The sequence below is a fragment of the Pseudophryne corroboree genome, chromosome 3 (genome assembly GCF_028390025.1).
Source record: "Pseudophryne corroboree isolate aPseCor3 chromosome 3, aPseCor3.hap2, whole genome shotgun sequence".
Lineage (NCBI taxonomy): Eukaryota > Metazoa > Chordata > Amphibia > Anura > Myobatrachidae > Pseudophryne > Pseudophryne corroboree.
Genome location: NC_086446.1, coordinates 466796342 through 466819648, shown reverse-complemented (window position 1 = coordinate 466819648; position 23307 = coordinate 466796342). Strand labels below are relative to the sequence as shown.

General features: G+C 44.9%; 1 protein-coding gene across 3 annotated transcripts in view; it reads right to left on the bottom strand.

Annotated features, from left to right (window-relative positions):
- WIPI1 (WD repeat domain, phosphoinositide interacting 1) overlaps positions 1–23307 on the bottom strand; it is a 93327-nt gene that overhangs the window by 40277 nt on the left and 29743 nt on the right. For all 3 annotated transcript variants that reach the window (XM_063960732.1, XM_063960733.1, XM_063960731.1), the window contains exon 5: positions 21975–22072. In XM_063960732.1, coding sequence (XP_063816802.1) covers positions 21975–22072 — 98 coding nt within the window. The remainder of the gene's footprint in view (positions 1–21974; positions 22073–23307) is intronic.

Genomic DNA, 23307 nt, shown 5'->3' with positions numbered 1-23307 from the left:
CTGGGAACAGTCAAAGCTTTAGCCTATTGGTGCCTCGGTTCAAGATCCAACTCTACACCCAGATAGATATACATACATATATACATATACACACACACTGTATAATATATATATATTACACACACACAGAATATTCTGTTCTGCTTGTACAGTACATAGCCATGTTTCCATGCATACCAATGCAAGATGTGATTAAAACCTCTATTATTGCGTATATTTTGTAAGAAACTATTTTTATACAGACTCTGGCACTGAATAAAACTGTACAATAATTATTAGATGTACTGCAGTTTCCATCTACCAGTATACATAATTACACATTGGAAGTAGGTAAATGCTGCCATCTATGGTATCATTTCTATACTTATATAAGCCGACACAGCAGGAGGCACTAGGAAATCTCGCCAGTGTATTGGTGCCTTGGTAACTCTTCTACTGCAAGAGTATCTTAAAAACGGGACACACATTACTGAAACCTTGGCTGGAAAATTTATTTTCATATTAAAGCAAGAAAGTCCCTAGCGCATATCTAGCCACCAAGTTTGTTAGATTAATAGTACATATAGTGCAATACTGTGGTGCCAAAAAAAACTAAAAAAATCAAACAGTAGCAAAAATTAGGTAATTCAAATACCAAGGGAGCACATGTGCATTGTTTTTGATATCTGTAAAGCACCTTGAGTTCTGTTGGAGAAAGAGCACTATATAAATACAATTATTATTATTATTAACAAGTTTAATATACAATGTCACATAAAAGCTTATACAGTAATAATTAAGATAATGAATACATAGGAATGATAATCACAATGGAGTATGATCACGGTCTGGCAAATTATGGCTATGGATCCCCATACCCATAATTCATTGTATATTTATTTATTTACTCTCCAAGTCACAATTTTCACTCTATTAATACAGCCAATCATTATTTTTCATACACTCTGTTTGTATATATGCATTGTGTATTTTCTTACTGGTTTTACATGATGGTTAACATATCGATAAAAATTACATTTCAGATAAGTCTAATTGCTGTAAGAGTGCCCCAAGTCCCTCTTTTTCTCCTCAATATTAACACTGTCCTTTTGACTCTTTGGGAGCACCACCAACCTAGCACATTGTCCTTGAATACAAGGCTTAATCACCATTTGTTGTTTACCATTAATATTGTTTATAACATATCAATGTGATCCCACCCAGATTTAGCACTGTGCTGAATCAATTTTTTCCTTCTTTATCTCCTTTTCCAAGGGCTTGAGCTAATAAGAACCTCTCATGCCTCATTCACTGCATAAGCAAATCAGTGGCAGCAGAATTCAGAAAACACCTGTATAGCCCTGACTGCCTATTATTCATGTTTATATACATCCCACGACTATACACAAATAAAAGGTGATTACATTATATAGTTAACATTTCTCCTGATACTAAAGGGACATTTCCATAATGTCCCTTTAGTATCTCCATGCTCTCTCATTGTTTCTGTACTATGGCCCTCATTCCGAGTTGTTCGCAGCAGTTCATCGCATCGCAAACGGCGGAAATCTGCAAACTGCGCATGCGCGACTGCTGAACTGCGCGTGCGCAAAGGCAGCGATACGACGCTTGTGCAAAATTACTAACAATTTTTTCTCGTACTACACCTCCGAAAACAGGGAGTGACGAAGGCGTGACAGAGGCTCGGCTTCGCTATCTAACGAAATGGGCGTGAAAGTGGGCGGCTAGTGTGGGAGTATGCAACCAGCAGTAGGCGTGTTTTGATCAGAAATGCGTTCCCGATGGTAAAATGAACACAACAAATGTTCGCTATCTTGACGAAGCATAGGAGTAGGTCTGCAGTTACTCTGCATTTGCGAAGTACTGTTACAAGTGTGTCTGCAATAATTAGCAGTTAATTAGAAATTCCATTCATCTGTTGTCCAATTACTTTCCAAACACTGCTCTTCTGAAATACTGCAAACAGCAATTGTGTGGACACATTACATTTCTGTTGTTAGCACCTATAAATCTGACACGCTGCCAAATAAGGCATGATTTGTTTTAGTTATTAACTAAACATTGATGTTAAATGCACGTTTTAATTTTGACATAAATACTACCAAATGCAAACAAGTGGAAATAACCAAACTTAAAAACTACATCAGCAAAATCTAAACAACATAAAAATATTCCTTTGTACATAACAAATATCATGAGCAACATAATGCAGCCTACACTTTTTTTTTATTTTTTTATAAATGTTTAACTTTGGTGGGAATATCTGTCAATGTTTGATATTATGTCATGTTGCCCCTAGTAACCCAAGAACCTATTTGTAAATACTATTTTTATATGGCCAGTAAAGTGTTGTGCAAGGCATACCTGTTGCATTTTGAAAGATGCAATGTTTGTATGAATATTTGGATTGTTCCCTTGTTCCACAAATGTCTATATGCCATGCTAAACTTTACTGGGCTAAGTTGTACATAATGCATTAACTTTAATAAAGTACACAAACAAAAATAATTTCAATATTTTTTTACTCAAAAAATATATTCATTGGGCAAAACATGGCTACAGGTGAGCATCACAGACAAAGATGGACATAGCAGCACGCAGATGCCACTGACACAATAATCACATAGCAGAACCCAGTACTAGGGAAACACCATCTTCTGACAAAATTTGAATTTTAAAGAAAAAAAAATTATATGTTGTGAACACCCAGCCAGACATAATTTTTAGGGGAACTGAGTTAGATTCTGGAACCAACACATAAACACAACAATACACAGCACGCTAGGAAGAGGAAGATGGCTCTGGTGTACAGGAAAAAACCTCACAGGCTACAATATACAGAAACAGATCCTTTCACTTTGAGGGAGTTCTCCATTCCGGCCACACAAGCCAACACAAAAAATACATTGAGGCAACATGAAAAACATGGGTGCTGCCCATCTGGAGAGACATCACTTTCTCTTCTTTTTTCCCGCCTGATGAAGTTCTTCATGGCTCGGTCTGCGAAGCGACCTTCGAGGGCCCTGCCCAGTGGGATGTTCTTCCTGGGCAGAGGGAGGGGAGGGAGCAGATGTGGCTGGCTCTCTGCCACTGTGGGCAAGGGAGACAGCAATGTCCTGGAGCCCTTGCAAGATGAATTTTGCTACGTCTTTGAAGGAGGAGAAGAGTTGCTCTTGGCCCTGCCTGATCTCTGCCAGACCTTGGCAGAGTTGAGCTACACCTTGCTCCACACTGGTTCTGTGCTCAGTGAGCCGAACAGGTATCTGGCTAACCTCCCGGATCATCCTGTCTTGAAAAGCATTCAGGCTCTCACCATACCTTGCTATTTCAGACAGGATGTCCGAGATAGCAGGGGGTTGGGTGGGGGGTCCAGTTGGAATGTGGATGGGTGGGATTTGTGGTCCCACAGTGCCAGAGACACTAGGTCCCTCCACCTCAGCCACATAACCCTCCTCTGACTCTAGCTGATCATCCACCTGTGCTGTGTTATGTTCAAAGGAAATAGAAGAATGAGTAGAAAAAAAAGAGTTTTACAATTAAACATGAGACTTTTGGATCCACTTAATTAGTTGTTGTCACAACTGAGGGCCTGAGCTGACGGGAGGCAGCCTCAGTTGTAGGGGCTGAGATGTACCGGAACCTGGGAGGTTGTATCAGACCCCTGGACATGTAAGTAACATAAATAATAACTGCCCGAAGGCGTGACCACGACAACTTGGATAAAAGTCAATGATGTTTATTATGACAACTCCGCAACACAGCAGCAGTAAAAGAAAACGTAAAAGTCAGCAAAGAATAAATACAGTTCCTGGGTACTACAGGATGGCAGGAGCCACAGGGCACTGGTAGTGTGAGATAGTTCTTATGATCTTCTAGATGGAAAGTCCTTACCAGGCCCGACTGTAGCAATGGAGATAACCCAGGATTGTGCCAGCTGGTGTTCCAGGAAAAGCTGGGTTGCTGAAGATAAAACAGCTGCTGTGGATACTGGCTGGAACCAGACTGTTGTTAGCACGGAGTGGATACTGGCTGGAACCAGTTAAATAATAAATGAACTTGGGAGCGATGAAATATGAACTGAAATGTAGAACTTGAGAGCGGAGAAATAATACCGGTGGAGAGTGGTAAAGTGTAGAAAGGACACCGGCCCTTTAAGGGAAGCTGTACTCTGCTGGAAGCTGAGCTGGAAGCAGGTAATGTTGTAGCTGGAAACAGATGAATCCACAATGGATTGGAGAGTCAGGCTACACCGCAGGTGGAATGCTGGTGCGGGTCTCTATGGTGGAAGTCTTGAGACAGGAGCTGGAACCTGGAAGACAATCACAGGAGAGAGACAAACAGGAACTAGGTTTGACAACCAAAGCACTGACGCCTTCCTTGCTCAGGCACAGTGTTTTTATACCTGCAGCAAGGAAGGGATTGGCTAGGCAATTATGCAGATTAACAATACTGACAACAGATTGGAGGAAATGATCAGCTGACAGAATCCAAGATGGCTGCGCCCATGCAGACACTTGGAGGGAAGTTTGGTTTGTAATCCATGTGGTAATGAAAACAGTAATGGCGGCGCCGGCCACTGGAGACAGGAGACGCCAGGCTGACAAGTGCACATACAACCACGCGGACACAGCGGAGGCCGCGGCTGACGTAATCGCCACTCTGACACTCTGCATGCAGAAGCTCAGGGACGGCGGCGGAGGCCGCGGGGAACGCCATGCCAGATGTAATAAGGCGTTACTGTGACAGCATCTCAGAGAGACAGGAGAGGATGCAGGAATGTGAACATTAGGATAACAGATGGGATCCGGTCCTGGAGCGCTGAGCCAGCCTTAGGAGGCATCTGATGGGTAAGAAATGGCGTCCAGATACCCGGATCGTGACAGCACCCCCCCCTTTAGGAGTGGCCCCAGGACACTTCTTTGGCTTTTGAGGAAACTTGGAATGGAATCTCCGGACCAAGGCAGGAGCATGGACATCAGAAGCATTGGTCCATGAACGTTCCTCAGGGCCGTAACCCTTCCAGTCAATAAGATACTGTAGTTGACCGTAACGGTGACGTGAGTCCAGGATCTTGGCCACTTCATACTCAACGCCTCGTTGAGTTTGGACTTTCGGAGTTGGAGGAAGTGAGGAATGAAACCGATTCAAGATCAGCGGTTTCAACAGGGAAACATGGAATGTCCTGGGTATTTTTAAGAAGGGAGGCAACTGGAGTCTGTAAGCAACAGGATTGATGACTTGTTCAATCTTGAAAGGACCGATATAGCGAGGTGCAAACTTCATACTGGGAACTCTTAACCTCAAATTCTTCGTGGATAACCATACCCGATCACCCACCTTGAGAGCAGGAACTGCTCGACGCTTCTTATCCGCAAACTTCTTGTACCTGAACGATGCCTTGAGCAGAGCTGATCGTACGCTCTTCCAGATATTGGCAAACTGATGCAAGGTGATATCCACTGCGGGAACAGAAGTTGCTGGAAGCGGTTGGAACTCAGGAACTTTAGGGTGGAATCCAAAGTTAGTGAAGAATGGTGTTGAAGCAGATGAAGAATGATACTGGTTGTTATGACAGAACTCGGCCCAGGGAAGTAATTGAACCCAGTCATCTTGAGAGGAGGACACATAGATGCGGAGGAAGGCCTCCAAGTCCTGATTCACCCTCTCGGTTTGACCATTGGTCTGAGGATGGTAAGCCGTGGAAAACTTTAGCTTGACTTGGAGGACTTGACATAAACTTCGCCAGAATTTGGCTGTGAATTGAACTCCTCGATCAGAGATAATTTCTTCAGGAAGACCGTGGAGTCGGAAGATCTCTTGTATGAATACTTGAGCCAACTTGGAAGCTGACGGAAGACCGGTGAGAGGAATGAAGTGTGCCATCTTGGTGAACCGGTCAACTACCACCCAGATGGTATTGAACTTGTTGCACATGGGTAAGTCTGTAATGAAATCCATCGACAAGTGGGTCCATGGTCGACGGGGAACGGATAGTGGAACCAGTTGCCCCGCAGGCGACTGGCGGGATACTTTATGTTGGGCACACTTTGGGCAAGATGCAATAAACTCCAAGACGTCCTTTTTCAGAGTTGGCCACCAATAGGACCTAGAGATAAACTCCAGGGTTTTTTGGATACCTGTATGTCCGGCAAAACGGGAAGCATGGGCCCAATGCATGAGCTTCTTCCTTAGCATCGGCTTCACAAAACTTTTCCCTGATGGGGGCGTAGAGTCCATCCCTACCGTGGAGAATGCCAACGGATTTATAATAGGATGCTTGTCTGAAGACTCTGACTCATTTTCTTGCTCCCATGAGCGGGAAAGGGCATCGGCCTTGCGATTCTGAGAGCCCGGACAGAACTGGAGTTTAAAGTCGAACCTGGAAAAGAAAAGTGCCCATCTGGCCTGACGAGGGTTGAGACATTGTGCGCCCTTCAGGTATAAAAGGTTCTTGTGGTCTGTAAGTATGGTGATTGAATGAGAAGCTCCCTCCAACAGATACCTCCACTCTTCTAGAGCGAGCTTGATGGCTAGCAACTCCTGGTCGCCAATGGCATAGTTGCGCTCAGCTGGGGAGAACTTCCGGGAGAAGAAACTGCAAGGGTGTAAATGGCCATCTTCAGCCCTCTGAGATAACACCGCTCCTACTCCAACGGAGGAGGCATCCACCTCTAAGATGAAAGGAGAGTCGATGTCAGGCTGTTTCAGAACAGGCGCAGAGATGAACCTTTGTTTTAAAAGATGAAATGCTTGCATGGCTTCTTCAGACCACTTGGACGGGTTAGCACCCTTCTTAGTGAAAGCAGTAATAGGCGCCACAATGGTGGAAAAGTCTCGTATAAACTTTCGGTAATAGTTGGCGAACCCTAAGAACCTCTGGACCCCTTTGAGGGTTAAGGGTACCGGCCAATTTTGGATTGCTTGTAGTTTCTCAGGATCCATCTCTAGTCCGGAACCGGACACAATGTACCCTAGAAACGGAATGGACTTGACTTCAAAGACGCATTTTTCTAATTTGCAATAGAGATGATTGACACGGAGACGGGACAGAACCTCTTTAACCCAAAAACGATGTTCCTCTAAATCGTTGGCAAAAATGAGGATATCGTCTAGATAGACCACGACATGACGGTATAGAATGTCTCTGAAGATCTCATTGACAAAATGCTGGAAGACAGCTGGAGCATTGCTCAATCCGAAGGGCATGACGAGGTACTCATAATGTCCGTCACGGGTGTTAAAGGCGGTCTTCCACTCGTCACCCTCACGGATCCGGATGAGATTGTATGCACCTCGCAAGTCCAGCTTTGTAAAGATGGTAGCTCCGCTAACTCTGTCAAAGAGCTCAGTAATCAGGGGTAAAGGATAACGGTTCTTGATGGTAATGTCGTTCAAACCTCTGTAGTCGATGCACGGCCGCAGACCACCATCTTTCTTTTTTACAAAAAAGAAGCCTGCGCCGGCTGGAGAAGAAGAAGGTCGAATGAACCCCTTTGCTAGGTTCTCTTTAATATATTCCTCCATAGAATGCGTCTCAGGCAGAGACAACGGATAAGTTCGGCCTCGAGGTGGAACCTTCCCTGGAACGAGATCAATCGGACAGTCCCATTCTCTATGAGGAGGAAGGATATCAGCAGAAGCTTTACTGAACACATCCGTGAAATCTTGATATGGAGGAGGTGGAACATCAGACGACCTGGGGGAGGAAGAACAGACAGGCAATACTTTAAACAAACATGTCTCAGCACAGGAGGAACCCCATGCCAGGATTTGCGTAGTCGTCCAATCAATTGTAGGATTGTGAAGACGGAGCCATGGAAGGCCCAGGACCACAGGATGTGTGGCTCTTGGAATCACTAAAAAAGAAATAAGTTCGGAATGAAGAACTCCCACTCTCAGACGAACTGGTAGAGTCCTTAAAGAAATGACTGCATCAAAAATTTTGCTGCCATCCACGGCAGTTAAAGAAATGGACGAAGGAAGTCTCTCGGTGGGTAGGGACCACCGTTTAACATAGGCTTCGGTAATAAAGTTCCCAGCTGCTCCGGAATCAAGGAGGGCAATGACGTTCCGATAACGTTGAGCAACTTGAAGCGAGACTGGGAGATTACAATCTTGAGGAGATGGAGAGGAGATCATTACTCCTAGCCGGCCCTCTCCTTGGCGAGCTAGGATTTGGAGTTTCCCGGACGTTTGGGACAGGCATTAATGGTGTGAGACGGAGCTGCACAATAGAGACAGAGAGACTCGGAGAGACGTCTTCGGCGCTCAGCAGGAGTTAAACGGGAACGGCCAAGTTGCATGGGCTCATCTTTAGATGGTGACAGTTGACGAGGAGGAGGAGCAGAAGATTTTGGAGCAGATGATCTTCCACGCTCAGTTGCTCTCTCTCTGAAACGTAAATCAACTTTCGTGCAGAGTGAGATTAGCTCATCTAACTTAGAAGGTAAGTCTCTGGTAGCTAACTCATCTTTAATACGCTCAGATAAGCCATGCCAGAATGCAGCATACAGGGCCTCGTCGTTCCATGCCAGTTCGGATGCCAGGATCTGGAACTGTATCAGATATTGTCCTACAGTACGTGACCCCTGGCGTAAACGGAGAATCTCGGATGAAGCTGAGGTTACCCGGCCTGGCTCGTCGAAGATGCGCCTGAATGTTGACACGAAGGCAGTGTAGGAAGATAGCAGGGTGTCGGACCTCTCCCATAACGGTGATGCCCAATCAAGGGCTGAGCCACTGAGAAGAGAAATAATGTAGGCAATTTTTGTACGGTCACTGGGAAAATTGCCAGGTTGTAGCTCAAACTGAATCTCACACTGGTTGAGAAATCCCCTGCAGAATCTTGGAGATCCGTCAAATTTTGCTGGCATTGGAAGATGAAGACGTGGAGCAGAAATGGGTAAGGTGGGTGGGGTTATAGCTGGAGTCACTGTGGTTGACGCACCAGACGCGCCTGATCCACGGAGAGTTGTCTGAATCCCATCCAGCCGAGTAGAGAGATCCTGGAGACAGCGGATGATGTGGCCCTGTGCAGCCTCCTGATGTTCTAGTCGGGCTGCCAGTTCTTGCATCGGCCTGGCCGCTTGATCCTGGTCTCCGGCTGGATTCATTAGGTCAGTGCTTACTGTCACAACTGAGGGCCTGAGCTGACGGGAGGCAGCCTCAGTTGTAGGGGCTGAGATGTACCGGAACCTGGGAGGTTGTATCAGACCCCTGGACATGTAAGTAACATAAATAATAACTGCCCGAAGGCGTGACCACGACAACTTGGATAAAAGTCAATGATGTTTATTATGACAACTCCGCAACACAGCAGCAGTAAAAGAAAACGTAAAAGTCAGCAAAGAATAAATACAGTTCCTGGGTACTACAGGATGGCAGGAGCCACAGGGCACTGGTAGTGTGAGATAGTTCTTATGATCTTCTAGATGGAAAGTCCTTACCAGGCCCGACTGTAGCAATGGAGATAACCCAGGATTGTGCCAGCTGGTGTTCCAGGAAAAGCTGGGTTGCTGAAGATAAAACAGCTGCTGTGGATACTGGCTGGAACCAGACTGTTAGCACGGAGTGGATACTGGCTGGAACCAGTTAAATAATAAATGAACTTGGGAGCGATGAAATATGAACTGAAATGTAGAACTTGAGAGCGGAGAAATAATAATACCGGTGGAGAGTGGTAAAGTGTAGAAAGGACACCGGCCCTTTAAGGGAAGCTGTACTCTGCTGGAAGCTGAGCTGGAAGCAGGTAATGTTGTAGCTGGAAACAGATGAATCCACAATGGATTGGAGAGTCAGGCTACACCGCAGGTGGAATGCTGGTGCGGGTCTCTATGGTGGAAGTCTTGAGACAGGAGCTGGAACCTGGAAGACAATCACAGGAGAGAGACAAACAGGAACTAGGTTTGACAACCAAAGCACTGACGTCTTCCTTGCTCAGGCACAGTGTATTTATACCTGCAGCAAGGAAGGGATTGGCTAGGCAATTATGCAGATTAACAATACTGACAACAGATTGGAGGAAATGATCAGCTGACAGAATCCAAGATGGCTGCGCCCATGCAGACACTTGGAGGGAAGTTTGGTTTGTAATCCATGTGGTAATGAAAACAGTAATGGCGGCGCCGGCCACTGGAGACAGGAGACGCCAGGCTGACAAGTGCACATCCAACCACGCGGACACAGCGGAGGCCGCGGCTGACGTAATCGCCACTCAGACACTCTGCATGCAGAAGCTCAGGGACGGCGGCGGAGGCCGCGGGGAACGCCATGCCAGATGTAATAAGGCGTTACTGTGACAGCGTCTCAGAGAGACAGGAGAGGATGCAGGAATGTGAACATTAGGATAACAGATGGGATCCGGTCCTGGAGCGCTGAGCCAGCCTTAGGAGGCATCTGATGGGTAAGAAATGGCGTCCAGATACCCGGATCGTGACAGTTGTTTAGGAATGCGTGTGTAAACTTACCTGGCAAGTCATGTGCCATCAGTATTTCAGGCAGGTCCGTGTCCATATGAGACACTCCTACCCCCTCCTCGTAACTGACACAGTCCATCGCCATCTCCTCAAGTTCTGTGTACTCCAAAGTGGCAGCTGGACCTCCCCCTGTTGCCCTCGAGGCATTCCACTCCGCAGACCTCTTGCCCTTCAGGCGGGATTTGAAGTCGGGCCAACTACATATGTGGGGAAAAATAGGGGCAAGGTAGAGAAAAATTATGAATACCTGCTTTAATATATAGTACACATTATGCATTTGGTTGCTATAGGCAACATCACATCTAACTATCTTTTTAAGAATACTTGGCACAGAAAATGGACTGGCAATATACACTTACCGTCTCTCCGAACTTCCTGTGATGTTCGGACTATTGAGCCGACTTCATTAACAGAATCAGTGATGTCCCTCCAGATTCTATCTTTGGTTGCAGCACCCATGTTTTTTGGTCCTCGATGTATTTTTGCCATGACCTGTGTGACCAAAACACGTAACTCCCTCTTAGTGAAGGCGGGCTGCCTTTTTTTCTTCTTAGAAGTAGCCTGTGAGCTTTCGTCCTGTCCCTCCTCACCATCTTCCTCTTCACTAGCTGCCTGTGTAGTTTGTGTTTGTGAGGGTATTGCAGAATCTCCCTCAGTTCCCCCAGTATGTATGTCTGGCAGGGTATCCACTCCTAACTGCTGGGTATCAGAAGATGGAATGTCTCTAGTACTGGGTCCCGCTACTTCAGAAACCGCACCTGCGGATTCCATCATCTGCCTCCTTAACGCTAGGCGCCTATGTGTCAAAGCGGACATCTGCTGGTGCACGCGGTCCATCTCTGCTGCCAACTGCTCACGAGTAGCCATGTTGCTGGTGGCATGTGTGTTCGCACAGGTGTGTAGCTATTTATAGCTGCGTGTTCAGTGCGGTAATTCACACAGGTGTCAATTATGCTAATTCTTCCAGTAATTGTACAGCCTATTTAAGAGTCTGGATTGCAGCCTGTGTGAGTGGGTGTATGATGGCAGATGGAGGTTTGTGGTTTTTCAGAGAAGGTGCTCGTGTTTGGTCAAACTTTGCAGAGGGAGTTTTTGTTTCAGTATATTGCAGACAAATGTGCGTTTGTTTGTTAGCAAATGTTTTAATGTTGTGTTGCGTAGTGCTTATTTTATGCGAGATTACTTTTGTTTGTATTACTAAATTAGGCTATTAACACAGCAAGTATGTATGGTTTAATAACTGTTTTTTTTGTGTGTGTTTTTTTTTGGTTTTGGCTTGTGCATCTGTTGACATTACAAATTACACAACATATGATCCTAAATGTCGTAAACTTGGTGACTTTGTGCAGCTGACAAATGTGGTGAGTACACAGATTGTACCAATTACTTTTCTATAAGTGTGTGTGTATGTGAGTGTAATTGTGAGTGTATGTATTGTGTTTTTTGTTCTTCCGCGGCTGCGAATTTCTGCTATTGCGAACTGTACCCACTGTCCTTCACAGCAATGCACACATCAATAAAGTTTATTAGATGACACCATAAATTTACAACCAATCACATGCCACCACACACTATAAATATAAGCCCATATAAGGAAAACGCCATTGGCACCATGCGCGCAGCAGCATTTAGCCACCGTGAGCTGCGCGTGTTGGTCGCGGTGATGGACCGCCGCATAGGCCGCGCAGCCCCCTTTATCCCCAATAGGATAAAGCATGAGGCCTACGTGGAGGTCCGCCGCATACTCCGCAGCCGCACCTGGACCACACGCTCCATAATCCAGCTTGAAAGGCGCTGGAGCGGCCTCCGCCGTCGCACACCGGACCTGTTGGCGGAGCTCCGCCAACAAATCCGCACTAGACGTAGGCGCAGTAAGTGTCATATTACATTAAATAACACGGAGATTATTAGCAGAAATTTGTAATGCAAAACTTGCATATTTTCACTAAATTATATAGTGTGAAAATTAGCACACTGACAATGAACTATTGTAGAACAAACATGACACAGTGTGTGTGGTTAGGGCAAGCAGTACTGACGGTGTAGCAAAGTGCTTCAGAAAAAGTGAATGTTGTTGTACTGAGTTGCTACACAGGCTGTCAACTGAACCCAATAACTTGCTCTGTGGGGTAAATTTACTAAGGTGGGAGCTTTTTAGAACTGGTGATGTTGCCTATAGCAACCAATCAGATTAAATATATTATCTTCTAGAAGCAGCCTAATAAATGTTACGTAGAATCTGATTGGTTGTTATGGGCAACATCACCAGTTTTTTTTTTTAATTCAAAAATTATCAATTTTACCCCTGTGTCTTTAACATGGGAAAGAACAGTGTAATTGAAAAATACTGTTATAATTTTTTAACCAACAACCTAAATATTACCTATGTCATTCTAGGGCGAACACAACGGCAAGCTGCTGCAGAAAGTCCTTCCCAATCCCCTTCTCAGCCGCCCTCCCCTTCTGTTGCCCAATCCCCCTCCCCTTCCCAATCTCCTTCTCAGCCCCCCTCCCCTTCCCAATCTCCTTCTCAGCCCCCCTCCCCTTCTGTCGCCCAATCCCCCTCTCCTTCCCAATCCCCTTCTCAGCCCCCCTCCCCTTCCCAATCTCCTTCTCAGCCCCCCTCCCCTTCTGTCGCCCAATCCCCTTCTCAATCCCCTTCTCAGCCCCCCTCCCCTTCTGTCGCCCAATCCCCCTCTCCTTCCCAATCCCCTTCTCAGCCCCCCTCCCCTTCTGTCGCCCAATCCCCCTCTCCTTCCCAATCCCCTTCTCAGCCCCCCTCCCCTTCTGTTGCCCAATCCCCCTCTCCTTCCCAATCCCCTTCTCAGCCCCCCTCCCCTTCTGTCGCCCAATCCCCCTCTCCTTCCCAATCCCCTTCTCAGCCCCCCTCCCCCTCTCTTTACCAATACCCCTCTCTGTCCCCCTCCCCCTCTCTTTACCAATACCCCTCTCTGTCCCCCTCCCCCTCTCTTTACCAATACCCCTCTCTGTCCCCCTCCCCCTCTGTAGGCCAAACCACCACTCCGCCCACCTCCCCCTCTCTTTCCCATTCCCCCTCTCTGGCCCCCTCCCACTCTGTGGCCCAAACACCCTCTCCGCCCCCCTCCCCCTCTCAATCAGACCCACCCTCTGTAAACAACTTTCCATTCCATCCTCCTTCCCCAATCCATCCTCCTTCCCCCATCCAGCCTCCTTCCCCCATCCAGTGAATGGGCAGCAGAAGCCCCTGAGGCTGTTGAGGGTGCTGCGCATGTGGCTGATGAGAGTAAGTTTTAACACATTTAAAATTTATTTGTTACCTACTTTAACTTCAAATTCCAATACATGCAGTGTTGTACTGTGGCCAATCTTGGCCCAATGAAAAATTTTTGTTTTCTTCATCATGGTATGGATGTTGCATTTACATTTGTGTGAGTATCATTAGATGTACAGTGTCTATGTCTGCAATGTTTAGGGTGTCCACTCTAGGTCGACACTCATTAGGTCGATAGGGTTGCCAGGACAACAGGGTTTATATGTGCTAGGTTGTCAGTGAAACAGTTAGACCTGAGTGGAGTTTAGTATGTTGTTGTTCTTTTACACTTGTGCCTGGGTATTCCTAATATTTGCACATTCAACTCGCATGCTTCACTTTGTTAGCCAGGCTAAGGACACAATGATTTGTGTTGTGAAAGTTACACTAAAAAAATGTTTTTTTTAAACAAACATGTTTCACCTTATGTAGTAAGGCAGGCTTTCAGGGAGTGTGGGCATGCTAGGATATGTTGTCCTTCTGAAGATGTTGATATGCAGTGTGATGATGCAGGGCAAACACCAAAAAATACAAGTCTGCTTCACTCCAGATGTGAATGAATCCCAGCATGGGGTTACATTTAATAAGATGGGAGTTTTATTCAAGATGGGATGTTGCCCATAGCAACCAATCAGATTCAACTTCTCATTTATTTAGCACCTTCTAGAAGATATGTGGAATCTGATTGGTTGCTATGGGCAATGTCCCATCTTAAATAGAACTCCCATCTTAGTAAATGTACATCATGGTGTGGTACACGTTTTAAAATTGAAAGTTAACAATAACAAACATTGCTGAGCTTGCTTGTGTGTTGCTATGCTACTGTTTTAACATTCAAACATCCATGATGTAGTCCCTTTGCCATTAAAGGGATGCAGTCAGTTTACCTCCAATCAAAATCCCGACACCAATTGACCGATGGTCAAAATCCCGACATGGACAAAATACCAACATTTAAAATACCGACATGTAAAATGCTGACAGGTCAAAATACCGACATGAGTTTTTCATGATTTTTTTCATTGAAACCGACTTGTTCATACTTTACCATCCCAGTGGACCTGGAGGGGGAATATAATAGTGTGCCGAGCGCAGCGAGGCACTGTGCCCGAAGCATGGCGAGCGCAGCGAACCATGCGAGGGGACGCGGTACACTTTATATGGTGTCCATGTTGACTTATGTCGACACACACACAAAAACCAACAAAAACCGCATGTCGGTATTTTGACTTGTCGGCATTTTACATGTCAGTATTTTGACCTTGTCGGTATTTTAAATGTCAGTATTTTGTCCATGTCGGGATTTTGACCTTGTCGGGATTTTGACCATCGGTCAATTGGTGTCGGGATTTTAACGTTGGGATTTTGATTGGAGGTATTTCGTACCGATCCCCCATTAAAGTGTGCTTTGTGGCTTGCTTGTGTAATAGGTAATGTGAGTAAGTTTTTTATTTTTATTTTTGCTCTTCTTTTCAGATGGTGCAGTTGGAGATCCCACAAGCCTGCCTGGCATCATTGCAAGGCTAACGACTAATTTGCAGGCCATGCTGGCAGATGTAGAGAGGATTGAAAAATTATTCTAATTTGTTAATTGTAAAATTTGTAAATATTTGTTGTTGGTCATAAAAAAAAAAAATAATTAAAAAATATGTACAAAAATAAAAAATTGATTATTACAGTTAAGCGGTTGTTGTGTTTTTTAATGCAATAAAGGAACAGCATATTGCCTAGCAGAAATTGGTTGCCTTACAAAAAACACACATCAAACTTACGAATATTAATCTTATTATTTACAAACAAACAAATTATGTCAGTTAGTAGCTTATTGTTTAGACATGTAAACACATATATTCACACACTACACCTCCACACAAAAATATGCTATTTAACATTAGGCCAGGCACAGTTTACACATCTATTTCACTTATTTATAAACAAACATGGTAATGGCCAATTATGCCTACAAAGTGTTCTGTAGGTATTCTTTGAAGACTTAATTGGTCATGACCACAATCATTCATTACACTAATTAGATTGGTAATTGAGAAATGCTTGTTGAGTTTGAATTGAAAGGTGTAATATAACTTGGAAAAAAAAAAAACATTGCTGTGCGTTTTTCCGCAAAAGCGTGAGCATTTTTAAGAGGAATGTGTAAATTTACGAGGAGTTAGGATTTTTACGATGAGGTTTGTGAAATTGCGATGGGTACGCATTAGTGCGGTGTCATTTGGCATACGCCTACTTTGTGTAATACAGCGTACGAAATAGCAAAAATACGTTGGGGGCGGTTATTCGCTATTGTGCAACGTATATGTTGTGAGAACGAAAAAAATAGCGAACAACTCGGAATCACCCCCTATATTATGATCATTCTATCTGTTAAGTGCCTTGAGTCCTATTGGAGAAAGTGCACTATATAAATAAAATAAATAATAATAACAATAATAATAATAATAATTATTATTATATTATTATTATTAATAGAGAACCTGCGTACCTTTTAACCTGTGTGTTCATTTGTCTGGATGTTTATGTCATGTTTATATTTCGCCACAATTTGGGATTTTCTTTCCCTTAAATGTTTTCTGTATTTGGCTATGTTTTAGACACTGCCCTTTTATTAGACAACAATAAAGGTTAAGCTTTAATTAACCATTTCCCTTCCTACTACTGGCTGAAATATGGGCCTATTTCTGAGTTGATCGCAGCAGGAATTTTGTTAGCAATTGGGCAAAACCATGTGCACTGCAGGGGAGGCAGATATAACGTGTGCAGAAAGAGTTAGATTTGGGTGGGTTATTTTGTTTCTGTGCAGGGTAAATATTGGCTGCTTTATTTTTACAATGTAATTTAGATTGCAGATTGAACACACCCCACCCAAATCTAACTCTCTCTGCACATGTTATATCTGCCTCCCCTGCAGTGCACATGGTTTTGCCCAACTGCTAACAAAATTCCTGCTGCGATCAACTCAGAATTACCCCCTATGGCCCTCATTCCGAGTTGATCGCAGCAGGAATTTTGTTAGCAGTTGGGCAAAACCATGTGCACTGCAGGGGGGGCAGATATAACATGTGCAGCGAGAGTTAGATTTGGGTGGGTTATTTTTTTTCTGTGCAGGGTAAATACTGGCTGCTTTATTTTTACACTGTAATTTAGATTGCAGATTGAACACACCCCACCCAAATCTCTGCACATGTTATCCCTGCCTTGCCTGCAGTGCAGCATGGTTTTGCCCAACTGCCAACAAAATTCCTGCTGCGATCAACTCGGAATTACCCCCTATATGCGAGTCTTTGCTACATTCATGTGGGTCTTCTCACTTGCCCATTGGCAGTTTAGTCTGGAGATTGTGGATCTTTGAAGGAAGCTGCACATACATCCACAAATTCTATACCAGCCCACTACATAACACCATTAGTAGTCACTCTATTTGAAGAACGCTACTAATTTTTGTTTGGTTTTCTTTTTACTTGGAGCCAGAGGTGCGTGGCTTCATCACCCAGTGGACAGTGCAAAACGGTGCTGGGGCATAGGACTTTGGACCCTCTCCAAAAGGAGAAGGGCCCCATTGCTCCCTAATCCCTCAGAGCGAAAAGGCCTACTAAGTGGAAAAGGTCTTCAGGTTTCCCCTTGCCGGAGCGCATAGGGACCCCTTGAATACGAGACTACCGCAGCCAAAAGGCCCCTTAGGGGGAAGGTTCTTCAGACTTCCCTCCGCCTCACAGCTCGGCTCTCATTATTTACTAAAATAAATTTTCTTCCACAAACAGAAACAAAATAATAAGTTCAGGGAGCATAAAGAAAAGAGTACTTGGTACGGATGTCTTTTGGGGTCAGCAGCAGACTTCACCACTGCATCTGAATCCCACAGTGCACTTCTCAGACATCCTTCATCACAGCAGGGGTGTTTTTAGAGAGGAGGAGCTCCGTGTGCAGCCTCCTCCATCCAGGGGCCCCCTCCTCTCTGCCGGGTGCTAGCAGCGGTGAAGCTAGAGTGCACAGACCCTAATGTGCATGCGCAGATCTCTGGGAAAATAGCACAGCAGCCATTTTCCCAACGATTTCTGAAGCACTGCTGCCATCGGCGCGGGACTCGGGATGGGCAAGTATCAAACAATGTCTGCAGCATTTGCGGTGTGGGCCCCCCTGGACTCAGGGGCCCGTGTGCACTGCACCCATTATAAATAAGCCAGTGCATCCCAGGGCCCAGATAAAATTAGATTTTGTGGAGAAAGTAAGTGCATTTCCATTTCTACTTACAAGTACAGAAGAAGGAAAAGATTAAAGACTTTATAAAGAAACAGAATTTGGTGCCAATATATTGTTTCTGCTGCAAATCTGTATCAGGGATTTAACAACTCCCCCCATCACTCAGTGTCTATCTAATCCTTTATTTTGTCCCCCTGTTTCCACCACTATCCTTTCCCCCAAGGCTCCTACACCAGATTGGGTATGACATGTTGGTGGTCAGAAGACCAACCACGGCATCCAGATATTGGGAATCCGGACAGGGGCTAGGTAAGTATACTTACCTTACCCCAAAGCCCCCATTACTTTAATCCTCCCACTACGCACCCTAAACCTAATCCCCCACCCCCACCGCAGCCTAACCCTCCCTGGTTGTGCCTAAACCTAACCCCCCCCCCCCCCTTCCCGCAGCCCAAAACTAACCCTAACCCTCCCTTTCACAGAGTCTAAACCTAACCTCCTCCTTTCCCCACGGCTTACCTGACGGCAGCCCCAGCATTCCGAGCAGCGACAGGGTTAAAGTGCCGGCATTTAGGGGTATATTCAATTAGGGTCGGATCCATTCAGACATGCATTTGTCGGAATGGATCCAACAACCCCTATTCAATTTTATCTCAATTCGACTATAAAAAAGTCGAATTGAGATGAGGGACTGGAGAGGGAGGAGAGGGGGGAGACCAGCGGGGACAGCCGCGGGCAGACGGAGGAGAGCAGCGCTGCAGAAGGATGTCATACAGCCGCCAGACCTCACGGCAGTGTCCACCCCGGCTCCAGCAAGCGTGACCTCACTTGCTGGAGCCGGGTGGAGGCTGCCATGAGCGGTGCGGCTGTGAGACATCCTGCTGCAGCGCTGCTCTCCCTTGTATGCCCGCGGCTCCCCCTCTCCTCCTCTGGGTCCCACATCTCAGTCCGACATTTTTTTATGTCGGACTGAGATGGTCGGAAACTGGGCCAAATCCTGTCGAATTTGGCCCCGTTTCACTCAAAAGTACGTGAATCGGCAGCTATACCGCCGTTTCACGTACTATTCGACAAGTCGAATTCCACGACTTGTCGAATAAAAACGGCAGGGATTGAATAGGTCGAATCACTATTCGACCTTAAAAAGTCGAAAACTGCCGTCTTTTCGACAGACTGCAGTTTTCGACTCTAATTGACTATACCCCTTAGTCTGCCGGGATCCTGACCAGACTCCTCCTCCTCCTCCTCCTCCTCCTCCTCCTCCTCCTCTCCCCTCCTGTGTCTTCTGTCCACCCCTCGGCTTTCATTCCCCTCGTCTCCTTTTACCCCACTTTCATTAACCTCTCTCCAACCATGGTCCTACTACCCTGCTACTAAGCCCTTATCCCTGCTTCCCCTCCCTCCCACTTCACCTCCATCTGCATCACACTGAGCTTCCACTCAGCCCATCTCCTGCAGTTTCCCTTCCTATATCACGAGCCTGCACCATCACTACACCCTCTTTATCCTTGCCCTCCAAATTAAGCTCTTCCCAATGCTACACAAACCCTGATAGACTCATTTACATCTTTCTAACATACTCCCTCTCTCCTGTACCCTCTGGAATGCTAGATTTGTCTCCCCGACTACCACCTCTCTGCAGTCCAATCTATCCTCCATGCTGCTGCCTGTCTTATCTTCCTCTCCAAATGTACTACGCTCGACTACCTTCTCTTACAAGCCCTACACTGGCTCCCCTTCCCCTTCAGAATCCAATTCAAGCTTCTCACACTCACTTACAAAGCCATCACCCATTCTTCTCCCACTTACAAATCTGACTTGATCTCCATTTACATCTGCCTTCTTCGCTCCACAGATGCATGCCACATCTCCTGCCTACAGATTACTTTATCCTACCTCCAAGAATTTGGACGTGCTGCTTCCTATCACTGGAATTCTCTACCTCTCCCTATAAGATTCTCCACCTTTCTACAAAACTTCAAATGGGCTCTCAATACCCACTTCTTCAACAAACACAGCCATCTCTCATCCTAACCCTCTGTTCCATGCTCACTGTGTACCCCACCTGTGTCACCCCTGTCTGTACCTCCCCTTCAGAATATAAGCTCTCATGAGCAGGGTCCTCTGCCTCATGTGCTTTTCCTTCTCTTACTTAGACTATCTTCTACTCCATACTACGGCACATAACCCTCCGTTTCTGCCGCCCTGAAGCTTATTTCAGTGTAATTTCTCCTGATGCAGAAATGTTTATAGACCATGTACTTTTCCTACATTTTCTTGTACTATAATACGCTGTTTTCTTGTTTTGCTCATTTGTTTATGTACTTTGTTAGGCGCTGCGGAACCTTTGTGGCAGTATATAAAGGATGAAAGAAAAAAATATTGGCGATGATAGAATTATTACTGCATTTTACTGTATTAAAAAAAAAAAAAAAAAAAGGAACATACTTCGTACATGTACATGATATTGGAAATGTTCAAAATGTTGTAGAATACAGAAAAGTTTAAAGTTTGTGATCCAGGACTGCCAGGCACATTCCTATTGCAACGTGGTGACAAAGCCATTGCCCCATGCAGCCACTCTCCTATTTCAGATTCCTCCAACTCTATAGTATGCAAAAGAGACGGATATAGGTTTGTTCTAGTGATGAGCGGATTCGGTTTTACTCGGTTCTCAAAACGGCATCTTATTGGCTCACGGATGTCATGTGTTTTGGATAGCCAATAAGATGCCGTTTTGAGAACCGAGTAAAACCGAATCCGCTCATCACTAGTTTGTTCCCTCCTCAGCAAGTCTGGAATTATGCTAAGATACAATGATGTGTGTTACAATCCAGGCACCTACACAGTTTTCAGAAGTTCGTGAAGCTGGTGATAACGGTGATAATGAAAAATCAGGCTGAAAGGAAAAGCTGTAGAAACCTGACCAGGCAAGGATTCATGACATGGCAAGAGTTTTACTCAATGAGTCACTCCCTACACTCTTCATTATTTGCTTAATAACTTTTAGAATGTTAAATGATTGATTGCTTGAGCATCTGTAGCTCCATTTGTAACAGTATTTAAGAAGAGTCCAGTGAAATGTAATAACTAGCAAAAAATAAAAATGTACTTTCATAAATATACCAAATAATAATCTTATTATCAAAATAAGTGTATATAAAACAGTTTATATTCCTAAATTAAGAATTTCAATCTGCAAAGAGTGCAAAAAACCCCAAACCAAGCAAAAACAACCTTTTCCCTACAAAAACACAACCTTTTCCTCCAATGAATCATAATTTCTGAAATTATCCATCACTATGGCTGATACTATATGAGAGGGAAATGACTGACACCGCTACTCTGTTGAATCTAAGAGGACAACTCCTGATACTTTGTTATACACAAAGTGGTTTAACTATGGTATACAGCACATAATAATGCATACTGTTTTTGTTGCAGCTGAACAAAACATTTCGATCATACAGATGTGTCCTTTTACAACTTTGCTCCTTGTGCTAAAAGTTGTGTTACACATAACGTGTGAGTGCCATGTGACTCTGTAGCGCCAAGTGTCTTTTTTTTGTTTGTTACATTTTTCCACAAAATTGTGTCTTAGTCGCAAAGTAATACCACAAGACGCAAGAGGAGATTCTGCTGATTAAAATGATATGCAGCATGCCTATATTCTGTGTGTGATTGTGACTGTATTTGTGTACAAAATGCTATGCTACAGTGGTTTCCTGGAAAACACTATAATGTGGCATATCGGATGCAGATACAGCCGCAATTACACATAGTATATAGGCATGCTGCATATCATTTTAATCAGCAGGATCCGCTTGTGTGTCCTATTGAATTACGTGGCGACTTGAAGGGCGGTTTAGTGTCTCTGCAATAAGGATGAATGAGAACATATCTGTAATACACCATCATAGCATAGATCTCATTTCCACAGTCAGATATACGGTACATAGTTTTTAGATAACCATCTAAACTAGTGTCATACTCACCAATACATTAGCATCATAGACCATGATCTCACCCATGGATGCGCTGCCCGGATACGCTAGGTAGGAGTTGGAATGGTTTATAGAAAGTGCACAAAGACCTGGATGGAAGAAGAAAGGTTAATTATAGTCTGAACAGCAGCTGTAAGGATACCATCTAACCATTTACTCTAATACACACACGTGATATCCAAACTCTCTCTCCACTATGATGAACATTGTTCCACAGCCTCCCTGTACAGCTAGCTCTTCATCTTCCTATACATGGATAAACCAACCACCTGCACATGGACTGCAACACTTTCTGTTCACCACACATGCTAGTCCTCTCCACACAGCAAGCAATAATTACATGCTTTTCCTTACACAATTTAAGCAGCCATCTACCAGTAACCAACATTAACCAGCTTCCATTTACTGTACACTCTTTATCCAGTCAACTACAGTATAGGCAACTGACACCGTTTCTTCACCATACACTGCTGAGCCATCACTTTTCAAATCATCTTTTTTCACTATGTACTGTAAGCAGCAGGCCCGCCATCAAGGGGGGACGGTGGGGACACCAGTCCCGGCCCTGACTGAGTGAGAGGGCACGCTGCCACGGAGGCACACAGAGCAGCAGTGTGTATTCTTTCTATTGAGCCAGCCATGAGCCAATCGGAGCTCACGGACCGGCAGCCAATCAGGAGCTGCCAGCTCCTGATTGGCTGCCGGTCCATGAGCTCCGATTGGCTCACGGCTGACTCATAGAAAGAAAATTACAATCGCAGCTCTGCATGCCTCCGTGGCTGTGTGCCCTGCTGGTGCGCAGGCAGCTGACCTGTCCCCACGATCCTCATTACTGCCACCCGGGACCCCTCTGGTAAGCTTTGGGGGAGCTATGGGAAAGGGGGGGGCCTCCCAAATTTGTCAGTCCCAGGGCCCCATCATTTCTGATGGCAGCCCTGGTAAGCGGTAATCTACAGTCGTACAAATTGTGGGTACCCTTATAGCTCATTGAAGCAATGCTTCTTGCCTTTGCTAGGTCATAGAATAAAACCAAGAGACTGTGTAATGTGATACATCATTGCTTATTCTCCAAATATATTATAAAATGGTCTGGACAGATTTGTTAGTACCCCTTAGGAATTATAATTAGTTGGATAATAGGGACATTTCAAACTAATTGTTTTCTTAAATCAGAATCACGTCTTCAATTTTGTAAGTAGTCTATTTAAATGGAAAAGGTGTGCTGTTTGGTATCATTGTGTGCACCACAAACATGAAGCAGAAAAAGCAAAGGAGAACATGGTCAGGCGTGATCAGAAATAAAATTAGTGACAAACATGTTAAA